This window comes from Haliotis rufescens, unplaced genomic scaffold (genome assembly GCF_023055435.1).
Source record: "Haliotis rufescens isolate VD_foot unplaced genomic scaffold, xgHalRufe1.0.p SCAF_6, whole genome shotgun sequence".
In the NCBI taxonomy this organism is placed as follows: Eukaryota; Metazoa; Mollusca; class Gastropoda; order Lepetellida; family Haliotidae; genus Haliotis; species Haliotis rufescens.
This window is the reverse complement of record NW_025964334.1, coordinates 54,616,230-54,633,475: the sequence shown is the minus strand read 5'-3', so window position 1 is coordinate 54,633,475 and position 17,246 is coordinate 54,616,230. Positions and strand designations below refer to the sequence as shown.

Sequence of the window (17,246 nt, the reverse complement as noted above, 5' to 3'; positions counted from 1 at the left end):
TAATTCAAAATAGTCCTTTCAGTTTTGTCCTATTTCAAATTAGCCCTTTCAGTTTGGTTATATTTCGAAATAGCCCTTTCAGTTTGGTCCCATTTCAAAATAGCCCCTCCAGTTTGGTCCTATTTCAAAATAGCCCTTTCAGTTTGGTTCTATTTCAAAATAGCCCTTTCAGTTTGGTCCTAATTCAAAATAGTCCTTTCAGTTTGGTCCTAATTCAAAATAGTCCTTTCAGTTTGGTTCCAAATAGTCCTTTCAGTTTGGTTCCATTTCAAAATAGACCCTCCAGTTTGGTCCTATTTCAAAATAGCCCTTTCAGTTTGGTTATATTTCGAAATAGCCCTTTCAGTTTGGTCCTAATTCAAAATAGTCCTTTCAGTTTGGTCCTAATTCAAAATAGTCCTTTCAGATTGGTTATATTTCAAAATAGCCCTTCCAGTTTGGTCCCATTTCAAAATAGTCCTTTCAGTTTGGTCATATTTCAAAATAGCCCCTCCAGTTTGGTCCTATTTCAAAATAGTCCTTTCAGTTTGGTCCTATTTCAAAATAGTCCTTTCAGTTTGGTTCTATTTCAAAATAGTCCTTTCAGTTTGGTCCTATTTCAAAATAGTCCTTTCAGTTTTGTCCCATTTCAAAATAGCCGTTCCAGTTTGGTCATATTTCAAAATAGCCCTTTCAGTTTGGTCCCATTTCGAAATAGCCTTTTCAGTTTGGTTATATTTCAAAATAGTCAATTTATTTGTGTATGGTATCAGCAGCTGTTTTGAATGATGCTAATTTGGATTATCAGTGAACTGTGACGAGCCTGGTCCAGTGATCTCTTCCCAGCCTCTTCGGGATGCATGGGGATGATGATGATGATATGGAACTGTTGCTCATGTCTCGGATGTGAATAATAACCATACTAACCATACTGCACTGTGTAATAACGGGGCCAGCCACTGGAACAGATATCTGTCCACCAGATGTGCACCGTAAACATCGCTGTCAGAAGAAGGGGACATGTCACGCATTCAGCCGGGCATTGTTTCTGATGCGGGTTATTTTCGTTCTAAATATTTATGAACATAATGAAACGGTTGAAAACCATATTCAATTTCATTCAACATGTTTAGGGATATTTCTTTTGAAAATGTGTGTAAATTTTCCAATATATGTGCAAAAGAGTGTTAAAACACATTAGCAGTTCCAGCATTTGTTCCAAGCTGTGGCACAGGGGCTATCAACAGCAATCCACATGCTCGGGCAATCCATAACTCTCTATTGTGTGTAGGTTAGTTTTCACAAGAAATTATTTAAATGTGAGCTTGCTAGTTGTGTAAAAATATGCAAGTTAACTCAATCTATATTATCTACTGTTTGATTGTAAAATAACTTGTCCTGGTATTTTGTTGAGTTGTCTATCATATTTGTCTACTGGACAAGGGTATTTGTCTACATGTCTACATGTGAGGGTTTAACAACATCATCTGTAAACAGTTAATTAACCCATCGCAACGGTATCCCCCCAAAACGTAGACCTGCCAAAACGCAGACCCGTTAAAACAACACTCGTTATGGCTGGTAAGGATTTAACAACATCATCTGTAAACAGTTAATTAACCCATCGCAACACATCCTCACATGTGAGGGTTTAACAACATCATCTGTAAACAGTTAATTCACCCATCGCAACACACCCTCACAATGTTTGATGATGTTGTTCTTTAACAACATCATCTGTAAACAAGTAGTTAACCCATCACAACACTACCTCACATGTATGGTTTTAACAGCATCATCTGTAAACAAGTAGTTAACCCATCGCAACACATCCTCACATGTATGGTTTTAACAGCAGCATCTGTAAACAAGTAGTTAACCCATCACAACACATCCTCACATGTAAGGGTTTAACAACATCATCTGTAAACAGTTTATTCACCCATCGCAACACACCCTCACAATGTTTGATGATGTTGTTCTTTAACAACATCATCTGTAAACAAGTAGTTAACCCATCACAACACTACCTCACATGTATGGTTTTAACAGCATCATCTGTAAACAAGTAGTTAACATGGTTAACCCATCGCAACACATCCTCACATGTAAGGGATACAGCTTGCAGCTGTTTAGCATGTGACATGTGGCCACAACATTCATAGAGGCCTCAGGTCAACCAAGGGTCGGTAGGGTAGCCTAGTGGTTAAAGCATTCTCTTGTCACACCAAAGTCCCAGGTTTGATTCCCAACATGGTACATCGTGTGAAGCCCGTTTTCTATTCCTGTTGTGATATTGCTGGAATATTGTTAAAAGTGGCGTAAACCCTACTCACTCGCTGAGGTCAACCAAGGTTCACCTGCGACATGTATAATGAAGACTTATTTAACTCTGACCCTTATGGTTAATTGTACGATAAACAACGACCACTTTAAGGATGATGATAAAATGTACAAGCTTTAAAAATATTTACCCATATTTGAGTAAATTGTCTCCCTCAATAGAATCCGATCTCAGCAATGTCAGACAAGTCCATTTTATGCAGAGGTGGGTGTTTCCTGTATATTCTCAAAATCCTCACGTTGATTACCTGTACCTTTTCTCCCAATACCGAGTCATATCCCTCCCGCTTTTGGATACAATCATTCGACCATCGTGGCTATCTGCATTGCCGAGCTACATCTATGTGGACCATCTCTCCAGGCACTCCCTTCTCAAGAATAACATCGTCCAATATACAACATCATCAAGTTGTCAGTGCATGTTCCAATCACCAGAAATGACGTCATGATGGACCAATGTTTAAACCTGAAATAAACCGCGCTTCTTACTTCATTGTCCTATATGATTTATCACCTAGCCATCTTATATCAGTATATAGATTTCCTTTGCTTGATGTTAATAATGATTTATGGTATGGTTTCCTCATCCTGCACAAGGACCTGGAACGATTATTATCCAAGCATGGTGTGTGGAAACATCATTTTCCCATTTATTGATTATCAGATAACTGTACTTGTGTTATGATCTGAATAATATTCCTTTTGAACATGTTGAAAGTAGTCGCTTCAATTTCAGTGGATGCAAAAAATCGCAAGGATGTAGTGTGATGTTGAAACAGTAATTGATATGCAAATAGTTTAGTTTCTTCAGACAGAGTGCAAGCGATAGAAATGTTTGAACTCTCCTGCTGTTACATGGTCCAGCAATACTTGTGGTCATAGCCAGGCCTAGTTTGTAGTAATAATAAACAGTGCCCAGTTCAGACTAGAGATAAACAGTGCCCAGTTCAGACTAGAGATAAACAGTGCCAAGTTCAGACTAAATGTAAACAGTGCCCAGTTCAGACTAGAGATAAACAGTGCCCAGTTCAGACTAGAGATAAACAGTGCCCAGTTCAGACTAGAGATAAACAGTGCCCAGTTCAGACTAAATGTAAACAGTGCCCAGTTCAGACTAAATGTAAACAGTGCCCAGTTCAGATTAGAGATAAATAGTGCCAAGTTCAGACTAGAGATAAACAGTGCCCAGTTCAGACTATGTGTAAACAGTGCCCAGTTCAGACTAAATGTAAACAGTGCCCAGTTCAGACTAAATGTAAACAGTGCCCAGTTCAGACTAAACGTAAACAGTGCCCAGTTCAGACTAGAGATAAACAGTGCCCAGTTCAGACTAGAGATAAACAGTGCCCAGTTCAGACTAAGTGTAAACAGTGCCCAGTTCAGACAAGGGATAAACAGTGTCCAGTTCAGACTAGATATAAACAGTGCCCAGTTCAGACTAAGTGTAAACAGTGCCCAGTTTAGACTAGAGATAAACAGTGCCCAGTTTAGGCTAAGTGTAAACAGTTCCCAGTTTAGACTTAGTATAAACAGTGTCCAGTTCAGACTAGATATAAACAGTGCCCAGTTTAGACTAAGTGTAAACAGTGCCCAGTTTAGACTAAGTGTAAACAGTGCCCAGTTCAGACTAGAGATAAACAGTGCCCAGTTCAGACTTAGTATAAACAGTGTCCAGTTCAGACTAGATATAAACAGTGCCCAGTTCAGACTAATTGTAAACAGTGCCCAGTTCAGACTAAGTGTAAACAGTGCCCAGTTTAGACTAAGTGTAAACAGTGCCCAGTTCAGACTAAGTGTAAACAGTGCCCAGTTCAGACTAAGTGTAAACAGTGCCCAGTTCAGACTAATTGTAAACAGTGCCCAGTTCAGACTTAGTATAAACAGTGTCCAGTTCAGACTAGATATAAACAGTGCCCAGTTCAGACTAATTGTAAACAGTGCCTAGTTCAGACTAATTGTAAACAGTGCCCAGTTCAGACTAGAGGTAAGCAGTGCCTAGTCAGACTAGAGATAAACAGTGCCCAGTTCAGGCAAGAGATAAACAGTGCCAAGTTCAGACTAAGTGTAAACAGTGCCAAGTTCAGACTTAGTGTAAACACTGCCAAGTTCAGACTAGAGGTAAGCGGTGCCTAGTCAGACTAGAGATAAACAGTGCCCAGTTCAGACAAGAGATAAACAGTGCCCAGTTCAGACTAAATGTAAACAGTGCCCAGTTCAGACTAAATGTCAACAGTGCCCAGTTCAGACTAGAGATAAACAGTGCCCAGTTCAGACTAAGTGTAAACAGTGCCCAGTTCAGACTAAATGTAAACAGTGCCCAGTTCAGACTAAATGTAAACACTGCCAAGTTCAGACTAAATGTAAACAGTGCCCAGTTCAGACTAAATGTAAACAGTGCCCAGTTCAGACAAGAGATAAACAGTGCCCAGTTCAGACTAAATGTAAACAGTGCCAAGTTCAGACTAAATGTAAACACTGCCAAGTTCAGACTAAGTGTAAACAGTGCCTAGTCAGACTAGAGATAAGCTGCAATCAGTTCAGACTAGAGATAAACAGTGCTCAGTTCAGACTAGAGTTAACAATATCCAGTTCAGACTAGACATAAGCAGTGCCAAGTTCAGACTAGCTTATCCAGAGGATTCCCATGCAGGGAAAATATTTTGCTTTTATATCCAACCAATGACCTGGCTGATTGTATCACCAAATTATACCATTTACAATGAGGATCTTGCGTTCACATCAGCACTACTTGGTTGTCTTCACCAGTCGATTTACAGGTCCTCTCATACATACCGTATTCGACGTAATAAGCGCCCCGCTCTAATAAGCGCCCACGACGATATTTGCTAATATACTGGCTAGTGAACAATTCCAATTAGCACCCCTTCTGATTGATAAATGTACACAAGGCTATTTATTCGTGCATAATACGTTTGTTATTTGCACCCTTAATTATGGGCAATTAATTTCTGGAAAAATATATCTGTCGTTTATAAACATTTCAGCATAAACCACGAAATTTACGCTCTCTGAACTCAAAAATATATATTCTAATAAGAGCCCCCAATTTCTAATTTTGAGAGCGCCCTGGGCGCTTATTATGTCGAATACGGTATGCAATATTGCTGACTACAGCATGGTCCATTAACTATCACGCCATCACGGTGTTCATAGTTTCAATCCAGAAATTAGATCTATGGAGTGCTGAGTACACAGGTAGATTCATCTTGTGATCCTTCTCATTTTCCAGCCGACAGCAATCTCGGGACTGCCGATTTCAACAGTCCTAAGCAGTCGTTCGTACCCTGCAAGGTATGCGGCGACCGGGCGTCAGGCTACCATTATGGTGTAACTTCCTGTGAAGGATGTAAGGTGAGTGCACGCTTTGCAAATATCAGTCACATTCTAAGTAGTGCCGTTCATCGGCTTCTTCTCAATTGATAGAGTGTCTGCCCAGAGAGTGGAAGGTCGGCGTTTAATCCCTGGCCTTCATATGTTATAAGCCGCCTCTGTGGTCTAGTGCTAGAGCGTCCTCCCGGAGAGCGGAAGGTCCGGGGTTCGATCCCCGGCCGCGTCATACCAAAAGACGTTAAAAGATGGTACTTGTTGTTACCCTGTCTGGCGCTCGACATTAAGGGGCTAAAACAAGGACTGGTCGTCTCGGAGACAGTATACTGTGTCTGAGTGGGGTATTCATGTTAAACTGCGGCATGGTATCTCAGTGAGCTAGCACTATAAATTGGCATCAGTCCGGACGAGTACAAGCAGCCACAGACACACACGTGCATGCACGTCGCTATATAAGTGCAATAATCTTGGACGCGACGTTAAACCCAATTTCACCTCACCTCATATGTTATAAGATGGTACTTGTTCTTACCCTGCCTGAGGTTTGGCATTAAGGGGCTTAAACAAAGACTGGTAGAGTCTAGGGCTGCAACGAATACACTATGAGGCGAATACTATTCATATCACGAATATAGGGTAACAAATACTAATATTAATTCACAATTACAATAACAAGTCAGCAGTTTATGTATTATTTATATTATTCAGTGAAACAATAACATCATAAATTATTTGACATGGTTTGTTAATTATTAATAAATTATACATTTATATAGCGCACTTATCCAGGTACTAGTATCTGCTCAAATGCGACAATGACCTGTGAAAACAATACTTTCAAATTAAATATTATTAGAGTGTTGTCATTGAAAGAAATCTATGCATATAATATGTTGTTATGGATATTTTTAGGTACAGGGTATGTAAATATACAAGATAGCATATTCATAAATATTTGATTCAAGTGGCCATGAATAACGAATTCAATTCATGAATGGTTACGGTTCGATTCACCAAATATGCGAGTGAATCGTAACAGCCCCAGTAGGGTCAGAGTCTGTATAGTGTATCAGAGTGGGGTATCCTTGTTAAACCCGGCATGGTGTCTCATTGGTGCTACTAGCTCTATCAAACTGACATTTATCCGGACAAATACAATCATTCACGCACACATGCACATGCATGCTACATCACTGTATGAACGTGACACACTTCACTTCACCACACCTCTTCTCATTTGATGTGGGGGCACGGGTGGCCCAGTCGTCTAAGGCGCTGCGATTCGCTGTGCAGAGTTGCCTCCCTTGGACTATGATCGTGGGTTCGAATCCCGGTTCACCCCTATTATGTTTCTAGGTATGTCAGCATCATACCCGTGCTCATGGGTTTCACCGAAGTGGTAAACATTTGAGACCTGCATCACTTCGAGCTTTCCTCCCACTTTAAACTGACACGCCGCGATGTAACTGGAATACTGTTACAAGTGGCGTTAAACCCAACACACTCACTCACTCACTCTCATTTGATGTCCTTGAAGGAGTACTTTGTGTTCAATTGGGAATGGAATGGCACAGGTGTTCGCTGTGCAGAGTTGCGTCCCTTGGGCACGCCAGAAAACTATGATCGTGGGTTTGAATCCTGGTTCGCCCCGATTATGTTTCTAGGTACAGTGTGTCAGCACCATACCTGTGCTCTGAGACCTGCATCACTTCGAGCTTTCCTCCCACATTAAGCTGACATGCCGCGATGTAACTGGAATACTGTTACAAGTGGCATTAAACCAAACACATTCACTCAATCACTTTCATTTGATGTCCTTGAAGGAGTACTTTGTGTTCAGTTGGGAATGGAACGGCACAGGCGTTCGTTGTGCAGAGTTGTGTCCCTTAGGCAAGTCAGCAACCTATGATGACGGTTTGCTGTAATTAACGTTTCTAGGTTTTTCGTCCCCATACCAGTGCATAAGGGTTTCTCAACAGTGGTTAACATAACTTTGACCTCTCCCCCAACATCAAGCTGACACTCCATTATATAACTGGATAACTGTTCAAAGCGATGTTAATCCAAACCCATGTTCGAGTCCAGTTTAATTTAAAAAAAATTTTAATTTATATATGAAAACACAGACTCTTCTAAAAATCTGTAATTAATCTGTGCAATATCTTTTTCCCTTATGGGGTGTTGCATACCTTCCTCGTTATGCAATATGTATCTCAACACTTGAGTCTGACGGTAACCATGGTGACTATTGGGTCTATTTCCACTATTGAGATAGTATTGTGATATTTATAACTAAGTGCGATCATTGGAACTATCAATTGTTATGCATACTATCCGCAAACCACCAACGTTTTGGGATTCTATCAATTTAGTACTGTCATAGGGCAAGCAATTGAAATACGTCAGTTTCTCATGATGTGTGACAGTGTTTAAAAATTAAGCTTGAAAGTTAACAGGTTAAGGGAATCTTGTTATTGCCCAATTGCTGAAGGTTGGATTTAGGAGATAGCTAGATCAAACTACTTCAAGGACCCCAGGAGTTCCCTTAATTATACCCCCGTTTACAAAGTAAACCGGGGGTATATAGCGTTCCGTCCTACAGTCCAGTCCGAGCTTTTGTACGGCCCATAACTTTTTAACCATGCACCCTAGCTTCACCAAACTTGCTACACACATTAACCACAGTGAGTACTTGTGCCTTTTGCTAGTTTGAGGATTCTGAATTCTTTAAATTTTGCCGTTTCCATGGAAACATTAGAAACTTAAACTTTTAGGGTGGGTGTTTTGTACGGCCCATATCTTTTTAACCATGCACCCTAGCTTCACCAAACTTGCTACACATTTACCAAAATGAGTACTTATGCCTTTTGCTAGTTTGGAGATTCTGAATTTTTCTAATTTTTGCAGTTTCTATGGAAACATTAAGAAACTTAAACTTTTAGGGCTGGTGCTTTGTACGGCCTATATCTTTTTAACTATGCATCCTAGCTTCATCAAGCTTGCTACACACATTTACCACAATGAGTACTTGTGCCTTTTGCTAGTTTGAAGATTCTGAATTTTTTTTATTTTTGCCTTTTCCATGAAATCATGATGAAACATAAATTAGATGGGTAGAGTTTTTGTATGATCCTTGTTTACAATATTATGTATCCTAGCTTCAGCAAACTTGCTACATTAACCACTATGATTGTTTTTTATCTTTTATAAAATTCTGAAAGTTTTCTCTTTTGCTGTTTTCATGGAAACATGTTGGAATTTAGAAATTTTGATGACTGGTTTTGTATACATGGTATAGCTAATATATTTTCCAAAATTGTTTCCACACATGTAGATCATCATAAGTATCTGTGCTTTGTGTTAGTTTGAATTTATGAATTCTTTACCATATCTGTTAAGGCTAGATGGAATTTATTGATTTTCTTATATGATATTGTACCTTTTTTATGTGTTTTTATATCAACAATGTTTGGTCCTTTTGATAATTCTTCTTATGTAACTCCTCAATCACATTTTTATTCAAAGGTGTTCATGGTGATCAACTTCCTCGTAGTGAACACTGGTAACATGGGAGATTTGAGGGTGGGGGGGGGGGCAATTGTCACTGGATCTCAATCTTAGTTTTTAAAACATTGAAGTTAAAATCAGTTAGAAGTATGTAATATTTCATTAATTAACAAACTATTTACTATTTGTTGTTGACCAGCGGGGATAACGGGGGTATGTGAGCTTTGCTCACTTCTTTCTTGTTAACAACAGTTTTCTTGATTGACAATCATTGTGAAGCATCATTAATAGCAACAGACAGGGAACACCATATGCTGTTACCATGGTTACTTGGGTGCAATATCAATAACGGTGTAAGAATCTACTTCGGGATGTTGCTAAATGCTGTACATCAGAAGTTGTATGTTTTCTGCTTTCTCTCCAACTTCTAGAATGGCTCTCAAACAGTTAGATGCATGATGGTTTATAAACCTGCTCTGAAATATTATTGTTCAAAAGGTTTCCACAAGGTTTAGCGTGAATATACAAATCACAATACGTATCATATCGTGAATTTACTGTATCGTTTCACCACTATTGCTTACTGCTGGGATTCAACCATGGGACTCACTAGTACTTCTGTCATAGTGCATGTTGCATCACAAATTATTTGTTTTTATCCCTTTAGTATATAGTATTCACGACCGTCCGTACGTACGTCCGTACGTCCGTACGTCTGTACGTCCGTACGTCCGTACGTCCGTCCGTACGTCCCACCTGTTTGTTGCCGCGATATCTCAAGAACTAAACACTGGATTGTCTTCATATTTGGAACTATGGTGTATATACAGACTCCGCAGACACCAGTCGGTTTTGGTGACCTTGATCCCATTTTCAAGGTCACAGCAGACAAATCTGCTTTTAGAGTTGGAAAACGGTGTTGCCGCGATATCTCAAGAACTAAACACTGGATTGTCTTCATATTTGGAACTATGGTGTATATACAGACTCCGCAGACACCAGTCGGTTTTGGTGACATCCCATTTTCAAGGTCACAGCAGACAAATCTGCTTTTAGAGTTGGAAAACGGTGTTGCCGCGATATCTCAAGAACTAAACACTGGATTGTCTTCATATTTGGAACTATGGTGTATATACAGACTCCGCAGACACCAGTCGGTTTTGGTGACCTTGATCCCATTTTAAAGGTCACAGCAGGCAAATCTGCTTTTGGAGTTGGAAAACGGTGTTGCCGCGATATCTCAAGAACTAAACACTGGATTGTCTTCATATTTGGAACTATGGTGTATATACAGACACCGCAGACACCAGTCGGTTTTGGTGACCTTGACCCCATTGTCAAGGTCACAGCAGGCAAATCTGCTTTTGGAGTTAGAAAACGGTGTTGCCGCGATATCTCAAGAACTAATCGCTGGATTGTCTTCATATTTGGAACTATAGTGTATATACAGACACCGCATACACCTGTCAGATTTGGTGACCTATCCCCATTTTCAAGGTCACAGCAGGCAAATCTGTTTTTTGAGTTGGAAAACGGTGTTGCCACAATATCTCAAGAACTAATCGCTGGATTGTCTTCATATTTGGTACTATGGTGTACAGGCGGGGGATATTTCGTCACTCTGTGACAAATACTTGTTAGATTTCATTGTTTAACAGCATTAGAAACTAACAGTTTTAGACCACTAGTCCTTATAATGATAACATATAGCAAAACACTTAAAAAGGGCAAATTTCTACTAGTCCTCATAATACCATAACTATTGGGCAGTTTGGCAAGGACTATAGGACTAGTGCCAATTTCTAACGCTGTTTTAAGTATTCCATCATTGAATTGAAATGTTCTTAAAGAGATTTATGTTTTGTTTTCTTTTCTGCTTTTTTCAGGGCTTCTTTCGCAGAAGTATACAGAAGCAGATTGAGTACCGTTGTTTACGGGACGGAAAATGCATGGTTATTCGACTCAATCGCAACCGCTGTCAGTATTGCCGATTCAAGAAATGTCTGGCTGTGGGAATGTCTCGGGACTGTAAGTACCGGAATTACTCATTTCTTTCAATAGGATCTGTTATCAATGCCTGAAATACCTTGAAGATACTTGAAGAATAGGTCTTCAGCAACCCATGCTTGCCGTAACAGGCAACTATGCTTGTCGTGAAAGGCAACTATAGGGATCTCGGGTGTCAGGCTCGCTGACTTGGTCGATGCATGTCATTGTATTCCAATTATTTTTTATCAATGCTCATGATGTCAATCACTGGTTTGGTTGTCCAGACTCTATTATTTACAGACCTCTGTCATATAGCTGGAATATTGCTGAGTGCGGCGTTAAACAACAAACAAACAATGTCTGAAAACATAACTAATAATGGAGTTTATGGAACTGAAATATTTTGTTAATGATTCCAGTAATTGCTGAAATTATTCAGCTATGGACCTAGTAAATGCCACCCACAGTCCAGAGTTGTGTCCCTTTGCTGTCAGAATCTACTGGTTACTGGTCGGATTAAGTCCTCACAAACTTCATTCATACAGCATGGCCTAACTCAGTCAGTGTTGATGTTAGTTCTTATGGAACTGTTGACCACTCGGCTATTCGATAATGGGATCTTTCACTTCATCTGTTCAAAAAGATATTGACTAATCTTTCAAAGATTAATTTGTTTGGTGTGGGTTGTATGTTGTTTAGCATCGCATATGTATTTTGGCTATATGACGTCAGCCTGTAAATAATCGAGTCAGGACCATACAATCTATTGATCCATCATGCATTGATCGACACAACAAGCATCAACAAAGTTACTGGGCCTTATCGCTCGATCCTGGGGACCTATATTCTTCCTCAGAATCTCCATGGGACCAAAGATTAATTCACCAGTATCAGCCAGAATAAACTTGGTTATTGCCTACTTTCAGCTGTGCGATATGGCTGCGTCCCGAAGCGCTCCAAGAGCCAGAATATACTTGGTTAATGCCTACTTTCAGCTGTGCGATATGGCCGCGTCCCGAAGCGCTCCAAGAGCCAGGATGACCAGCGTGTGAGCTCGACTGACTCCAGTCAGGACCAGACAGCCCTGGAGAACAAACAGTTGGCCATCTACGACGTGATCCTCAGCATCTCCCAGGCCCACCACACACACTGCGGCCTCACCGAGGACAAGATCAAGGTCATTCAGAGGAAGCCAGCGACCCTGGTCAGTTCCACTGCTTCTGTTGTCATAGTGACTCGGGTTTAGGTGGTTCGGTAGGGTAGCCTTGTGGTTAAAGGGTTAGCTCGTCATGCTAAAGATGCATGGGTGCAATGTGTGAAGCCCATTTCAGGTGTCGCCTGCCGGGATGTAAAGCGGCGTAATTAATCACAGTCAAGCATAGGATCTATGTCTCTCTCACCATTCATTCAATGTCTGAATTTGATTTGAATTACCAAATGAATTGAACTATTTCACTGTTTTCGTCATTAAGTGATAACTGTATGAAGCTCAATCATAAAGTAAACTGAAATTTTTTGTGCTTTTTCGGTTAAGAGCATCTCTCGACTGAAAAGTTAGTGTTTTAAAGATAAGAATTCAGTTTTATAAATCAGTACATGTGTGACACTTTGTGGAGTGTAATCTGTGGTCGTCACTAACCTGAGCTGTTTGCTTAACAGATGCAGCAGATTAAGATACCAGAGCAACCAGTTCAGTTTACAGCGGAAGAGCTGGAGGCCCAGAGACTCCTCATGTGGCAGCACCTCTCCACACTCATAACTCCCTCAATACAGAGTGTCGTAGAGTTCGCTAAGAGAGTGCCAGGTAAGTCCATATTCAGTTGAGTTTTCTTAAAGAAGCTGGAGAAATCCAAACGTAATAAGCGCCCAGGGCGCTCTCAAAATTAGAAATAGGGGCTTTTATTAGAATATTATTTTGGTGAAAAAGAACACAGTTGAAAGATTGTAAATTTCGTGGTTTATGCTGACAGCCTGAAATGTTTATATACGACAGATATATTTTTCCAGAATTTAATTGCCTATAATTAAGGGTGCATATAACACACGAGTGCGTATTATATGTGAATAAATAAGTTGTGTTCATTGATCAATCCGAAGGGGTGCTAATTGGGATTGTTCACTACTCAATATATTAGCAAATATCGCCGTGGGCGCTTATTAGAGTGGGGCGCTTATTACGTCGAATACAGTAATTTACTACTGAAAACAGTTAAAGAGCATGACATGACAGGTTTAGTTAGCTTAGAGAGAGACTAATTCATACTTATACAGAGAGTGAAGCCCATTTCTGGTCTCCCCTCCGTCATATTGCTGAAATATTGCTCAAAGCAGCGTAAAACCGTACTCACTCACTCACCAATACAGAGTGTTGTAAGTTACCTTTGTGGGTGCGGGTTGAGTCTATATTCAATACTATCTTTTTTCTCAGCTTTGTAGAGCTGTCTAAGATTGTGCAGACAGTGTCTTGTGTACTGTTGCTCACCATTTTGAGCAGTATACTCCCCAGGGAGCTGAGAATTAAAATCATTGACTTGAGTGGTATGGCGCATTATAAATGGACTCCAAACTGTCCAAGTCATAGCGTTTTTTTAAATAGGCATATTTTTGTTGTTTTGTTGTTGTTGTTGTTGTAGTTGTTGTTGTTCCAACTGTTACTGATCACATTATGTTCCTCTCTCCAGGTTTCTCTGAGCTGTCCCAAGATGACCAGCTGATATTAATCAAGACGGGTTTCTTTGAGATCTGGCTCACTCGCATGGCTCGTATGTTCAACAAGGAAGAGAACTCTGTGACGTTTGAGGATGGGAGTATTATACCCAAAGATGAACTAGATGTTGTGTACTCTGTAAGTGACCAGTGCAACCGTATTTGCACATTCGCGACGTGTCTCTGGTTTTGTAGCGCGAGTGGAATGTGGTGTTGACACATAAATCGTCTTGCAACATATCCCAATACAGAGACTTGTATTGCCTCCATATTGCAATATGTATTGGGGCCCAAATTATATGTATTTGTACTGTTTAAAAGGTACTTCTTCATTCAGGGGGCACGGGTGGCCCAGTCGTCTAAGGCGCCGCGATTCGCTGTGCAGAGTTGCGTCCCTTGGGCACACCAGAAACCTATGATTGTGGGTTCGAATCCCGGTTCGTCCCGATTCTGCTTCTAGGTTTGTCAGCGTGCTCGTGGGTTTCCCCGAAGTGGTAAACGTCTGAGACATGCATCACTTTGGGCTTTCCTCCCACATTAAGCTGACACGCCGTGATATAACTGGAATACTTAAAAGCGGCGTTAAACCCAACTCCATCACTCACTCTTCATTCAATAATGCAGACTTCAGTTTGCAAGATGAGTAGTATGGATAAAAAAGACTACCTACTATGTCATCAATATAAACAACGTGAAGAGGGTGCTGTTTACATGGTTAAGATAGGAACCCAGTCCATCCAAATACCTCAAGACATTAGATGTAATTATCTATTCCCTTGGTGCAGTGGGTATTCCAGGTTAGAATAGGTCCCCAGCAACCTATTCTGGTCGTGGGTATCCGGGTTAGAATAGGTCCCCAGCAATCTATGCTGGGTCCCCAGCAATCTATGCTGGTCGTGGGTATCTGGGTTAGAAAAGGTCCCCCACAACCTATGCTGGTCGTGGGTATCTGGGTTAGAATAGGTCCCCAGCAACCTATGCTGGTCGTGGGTATCTGTGTTAGAATAGGTCCCCAGCAACCTATGCTGGTCGTGGGTATCCGGGTTAGAAAAGGTCCCCCACAACCTATGCTGGTCGTGGGTATCTGGGTTAGAATAGGTCCCCAGCAACCTATGCTGGTCGTGGGTATCTGTGTTAGAATAGGTCCCCAGCAACCTATGCTGGTCGTGGGTATCCGGGTTAGAAAAGGTCCCCCACAACCTATGCTGGTCGTGGGTATCTGGGTTAGAATAGGTCCCCAGCAACCTATGCTGGTCGTGGGTATTCTTGGTTAGAATAGGTCCCCAGCAACCTATTCTGGTCGTGGGTATCCGGGTTAGAAAAGGTCCCCCACAACCTATTCTGGTCGTGGGTATCTGGGTTAGAATAGGTCCCCAGCAACCCATGCTGGTGTGGGTATTCTGGGTTAGAAAAGGTCCCCAGCAACCTATTCTGATTGTGGGTATTCTGAGTTAGAATAGGTCCCCAGCAACCTGTGCTGGTTTCGGGTATTCTTGGTTAGAATAGGTCCCCAGCAACCCGTGCTGGTTGTTGGTATTCTTGGTTAGAATAGGTCCCCAGCAACCTATTCTGGTCGTGGGTATCCGGGTTAGAAAAGGTCCCCCACAACCTATGCTGGTCGTGGGTATCTGGGTTAGAAAAGGTCCTCAGCAACCTATGTTGGTTGTGGGTATCCGGGTTAGAATAGGTCCCCAGCAACTTATGCTGTTCTTAACTCTTTCAACACCAGCCAACCAGAAGTGTTTACTGCTGTGACAGCGAGTTCCCAGAGACTTTTGTGTGATAGATGAAGCCAACATTTATCAAAGAAAATATCTGCATGTAAAATATCTTTGCTACTACATGTTATACACCATTTGAAAGGTCTGATCCTATGGTTTATACATATGAAAGTTATGTTTTTCACATTATTTAAGAAAATGCATTTACAACTTTATTAACTTCGTTGTAAATAAAAATTATAAGCTAACACGTTGTTAACGTCCAGATTAAGGACCAAGGAAACGAAAACTAGACGATTTTCGGCAAATATAAGATTTCATTAAATCCACTTACCTATTTCTGTTTTATTTTCATTGTTTATGTAATTGGAAAATCATTTTAAGAAGAATTATAAATAGTATCTGTCATCACCCATTTCCCGATAACAGCGGCTGTCCGCTCAGTAACATGAAGAAATACCCCCGTTTTCGAGGCTTCTTATGAATAACACGTTCGTCGATGACTGGCATATGACACATCGCTGGAAAGCTTATTCCTCCATCTACACGCTCGTAACATCGCCTTATTTTTTTCGTTGTTATATCAAGCGATTTCATTGGAATAAAATTGGTTTCTTATGACACTTTTTTGCCGAAATCTGCTACAAGGTTCGTGATTGGTCAATTTTGAGCACGTGACCTAAGGCAGCCAATCAAATTACAGCTGTGATACCAGGCTCGTGTTTGATAAATTTCAGAAGTTGACGAAAGATTTTTGTTAAATCGTGTTATTCTGAACGTTTTGTCTGGGGACTCGATGCTTCTTGACCGGTATACCGGCCTACGGTGTTGAAAGTGTTAAGAGGCGATCAGTTAGATCGGGTGGTCAGACTCGGTGACTTAGTTGACAGATTGTGTGTCACTGAACCCCAATGGTATGGTTCATTGCTCATGACGTCAATCACTGGTCCAGACTTGACTATTTAGAGTCACTGTTATATAGCTAGAATACTGCTGAAGGCAGCGTTAAACAACAGAAACAAATAAATGTTTTAGTGTGAACCTGGTGACTCTCTCAATAGTGTTGATCCGTACCCTACATTTTGTCACACAGAACTTACTTTGCTTTGTTTTTATGTATCAATTGTAATCTTGTTTATTCTGCTCTTTTTCAGCCTGAATTTGTGTCGTCCATGTTTGATGTGGCTGCCAGCTTTAATGTCCTAAACCTCAATGATACAGAAGTGGGCCTCTTCACAGGCATTGTGTTAAGTTCAGCTGGTACGGCAGTTACTTCTACCCTATTATCATACAAGTAACAGGGTTTTACCTTGACTTACACCGCCTCCGTGGTCTGGTGGTAGAGTGTCCGCCCGACGATCCCCGGCCACGTCATACCAAAAGACGTTAAAAGATGGTACTTGTTGTTACCCTGTCTGGCGCTCGGCATTAAAGGGCTAAAACAAGGACTGGTCGGCTTGGAGTCAGTATACTGTGTCTGAGTGGGGTATTCATGTTAAACTGCGGCATGGTATCTCAGTGAGCTAGCACTATAAATTGGCATCAGTCCGGACTAGTACAAGCAGCCATAGAAACACACACACGTACATGCACGTCGCTATATAAGTGCAATAATCTTGGACGCGACGTTAACCCCATTTCACCTCACCTCAC

General features: G+C 40.9%; 1 protein-coding gene across 3 annotated transcripts in view; it reads left to right on the top strand.

Moving 5' to 3' along the window:
- The window catches only part of LOC124138185 (ecdysone-induced protein 78C-like), a 32,523-nt gene that overhangs the window by 10,614 nt on the left and 4,663 nt on the right, over window positions 1–17,246 (top strand). For all 3 annotated transcript variants that reach the window (XM_048386401.1, XM_046504720.2, XM_046504719.2), the window contains 6 exons: window positions 5,573–5,694; window positions 11,064–11,205; window positions 12,162–12,370; window positions 12,826–12,970; window positions 13,848–14,011; window positions 16,748–16,853. In XM_048386401.1, coding sequence (XP_048242358.1) covers window positions 5,573–5,694; window positions 11,064–11,205; window positions 12,162–12,370; window positions 12,826–12,970; window positions 13,848–14,011; window positions 16,748–16,853 — 888 coding nt within the window. The remainder of the gene's footprint in view (window positions 1–5,572; window positions 5,695–11,063; window positions 11,206–12,161; window positions 12,371–12,825; window positions 12,971–13,847; window positions 14,012–16,747; window positions 16,854–17,246) is intronic.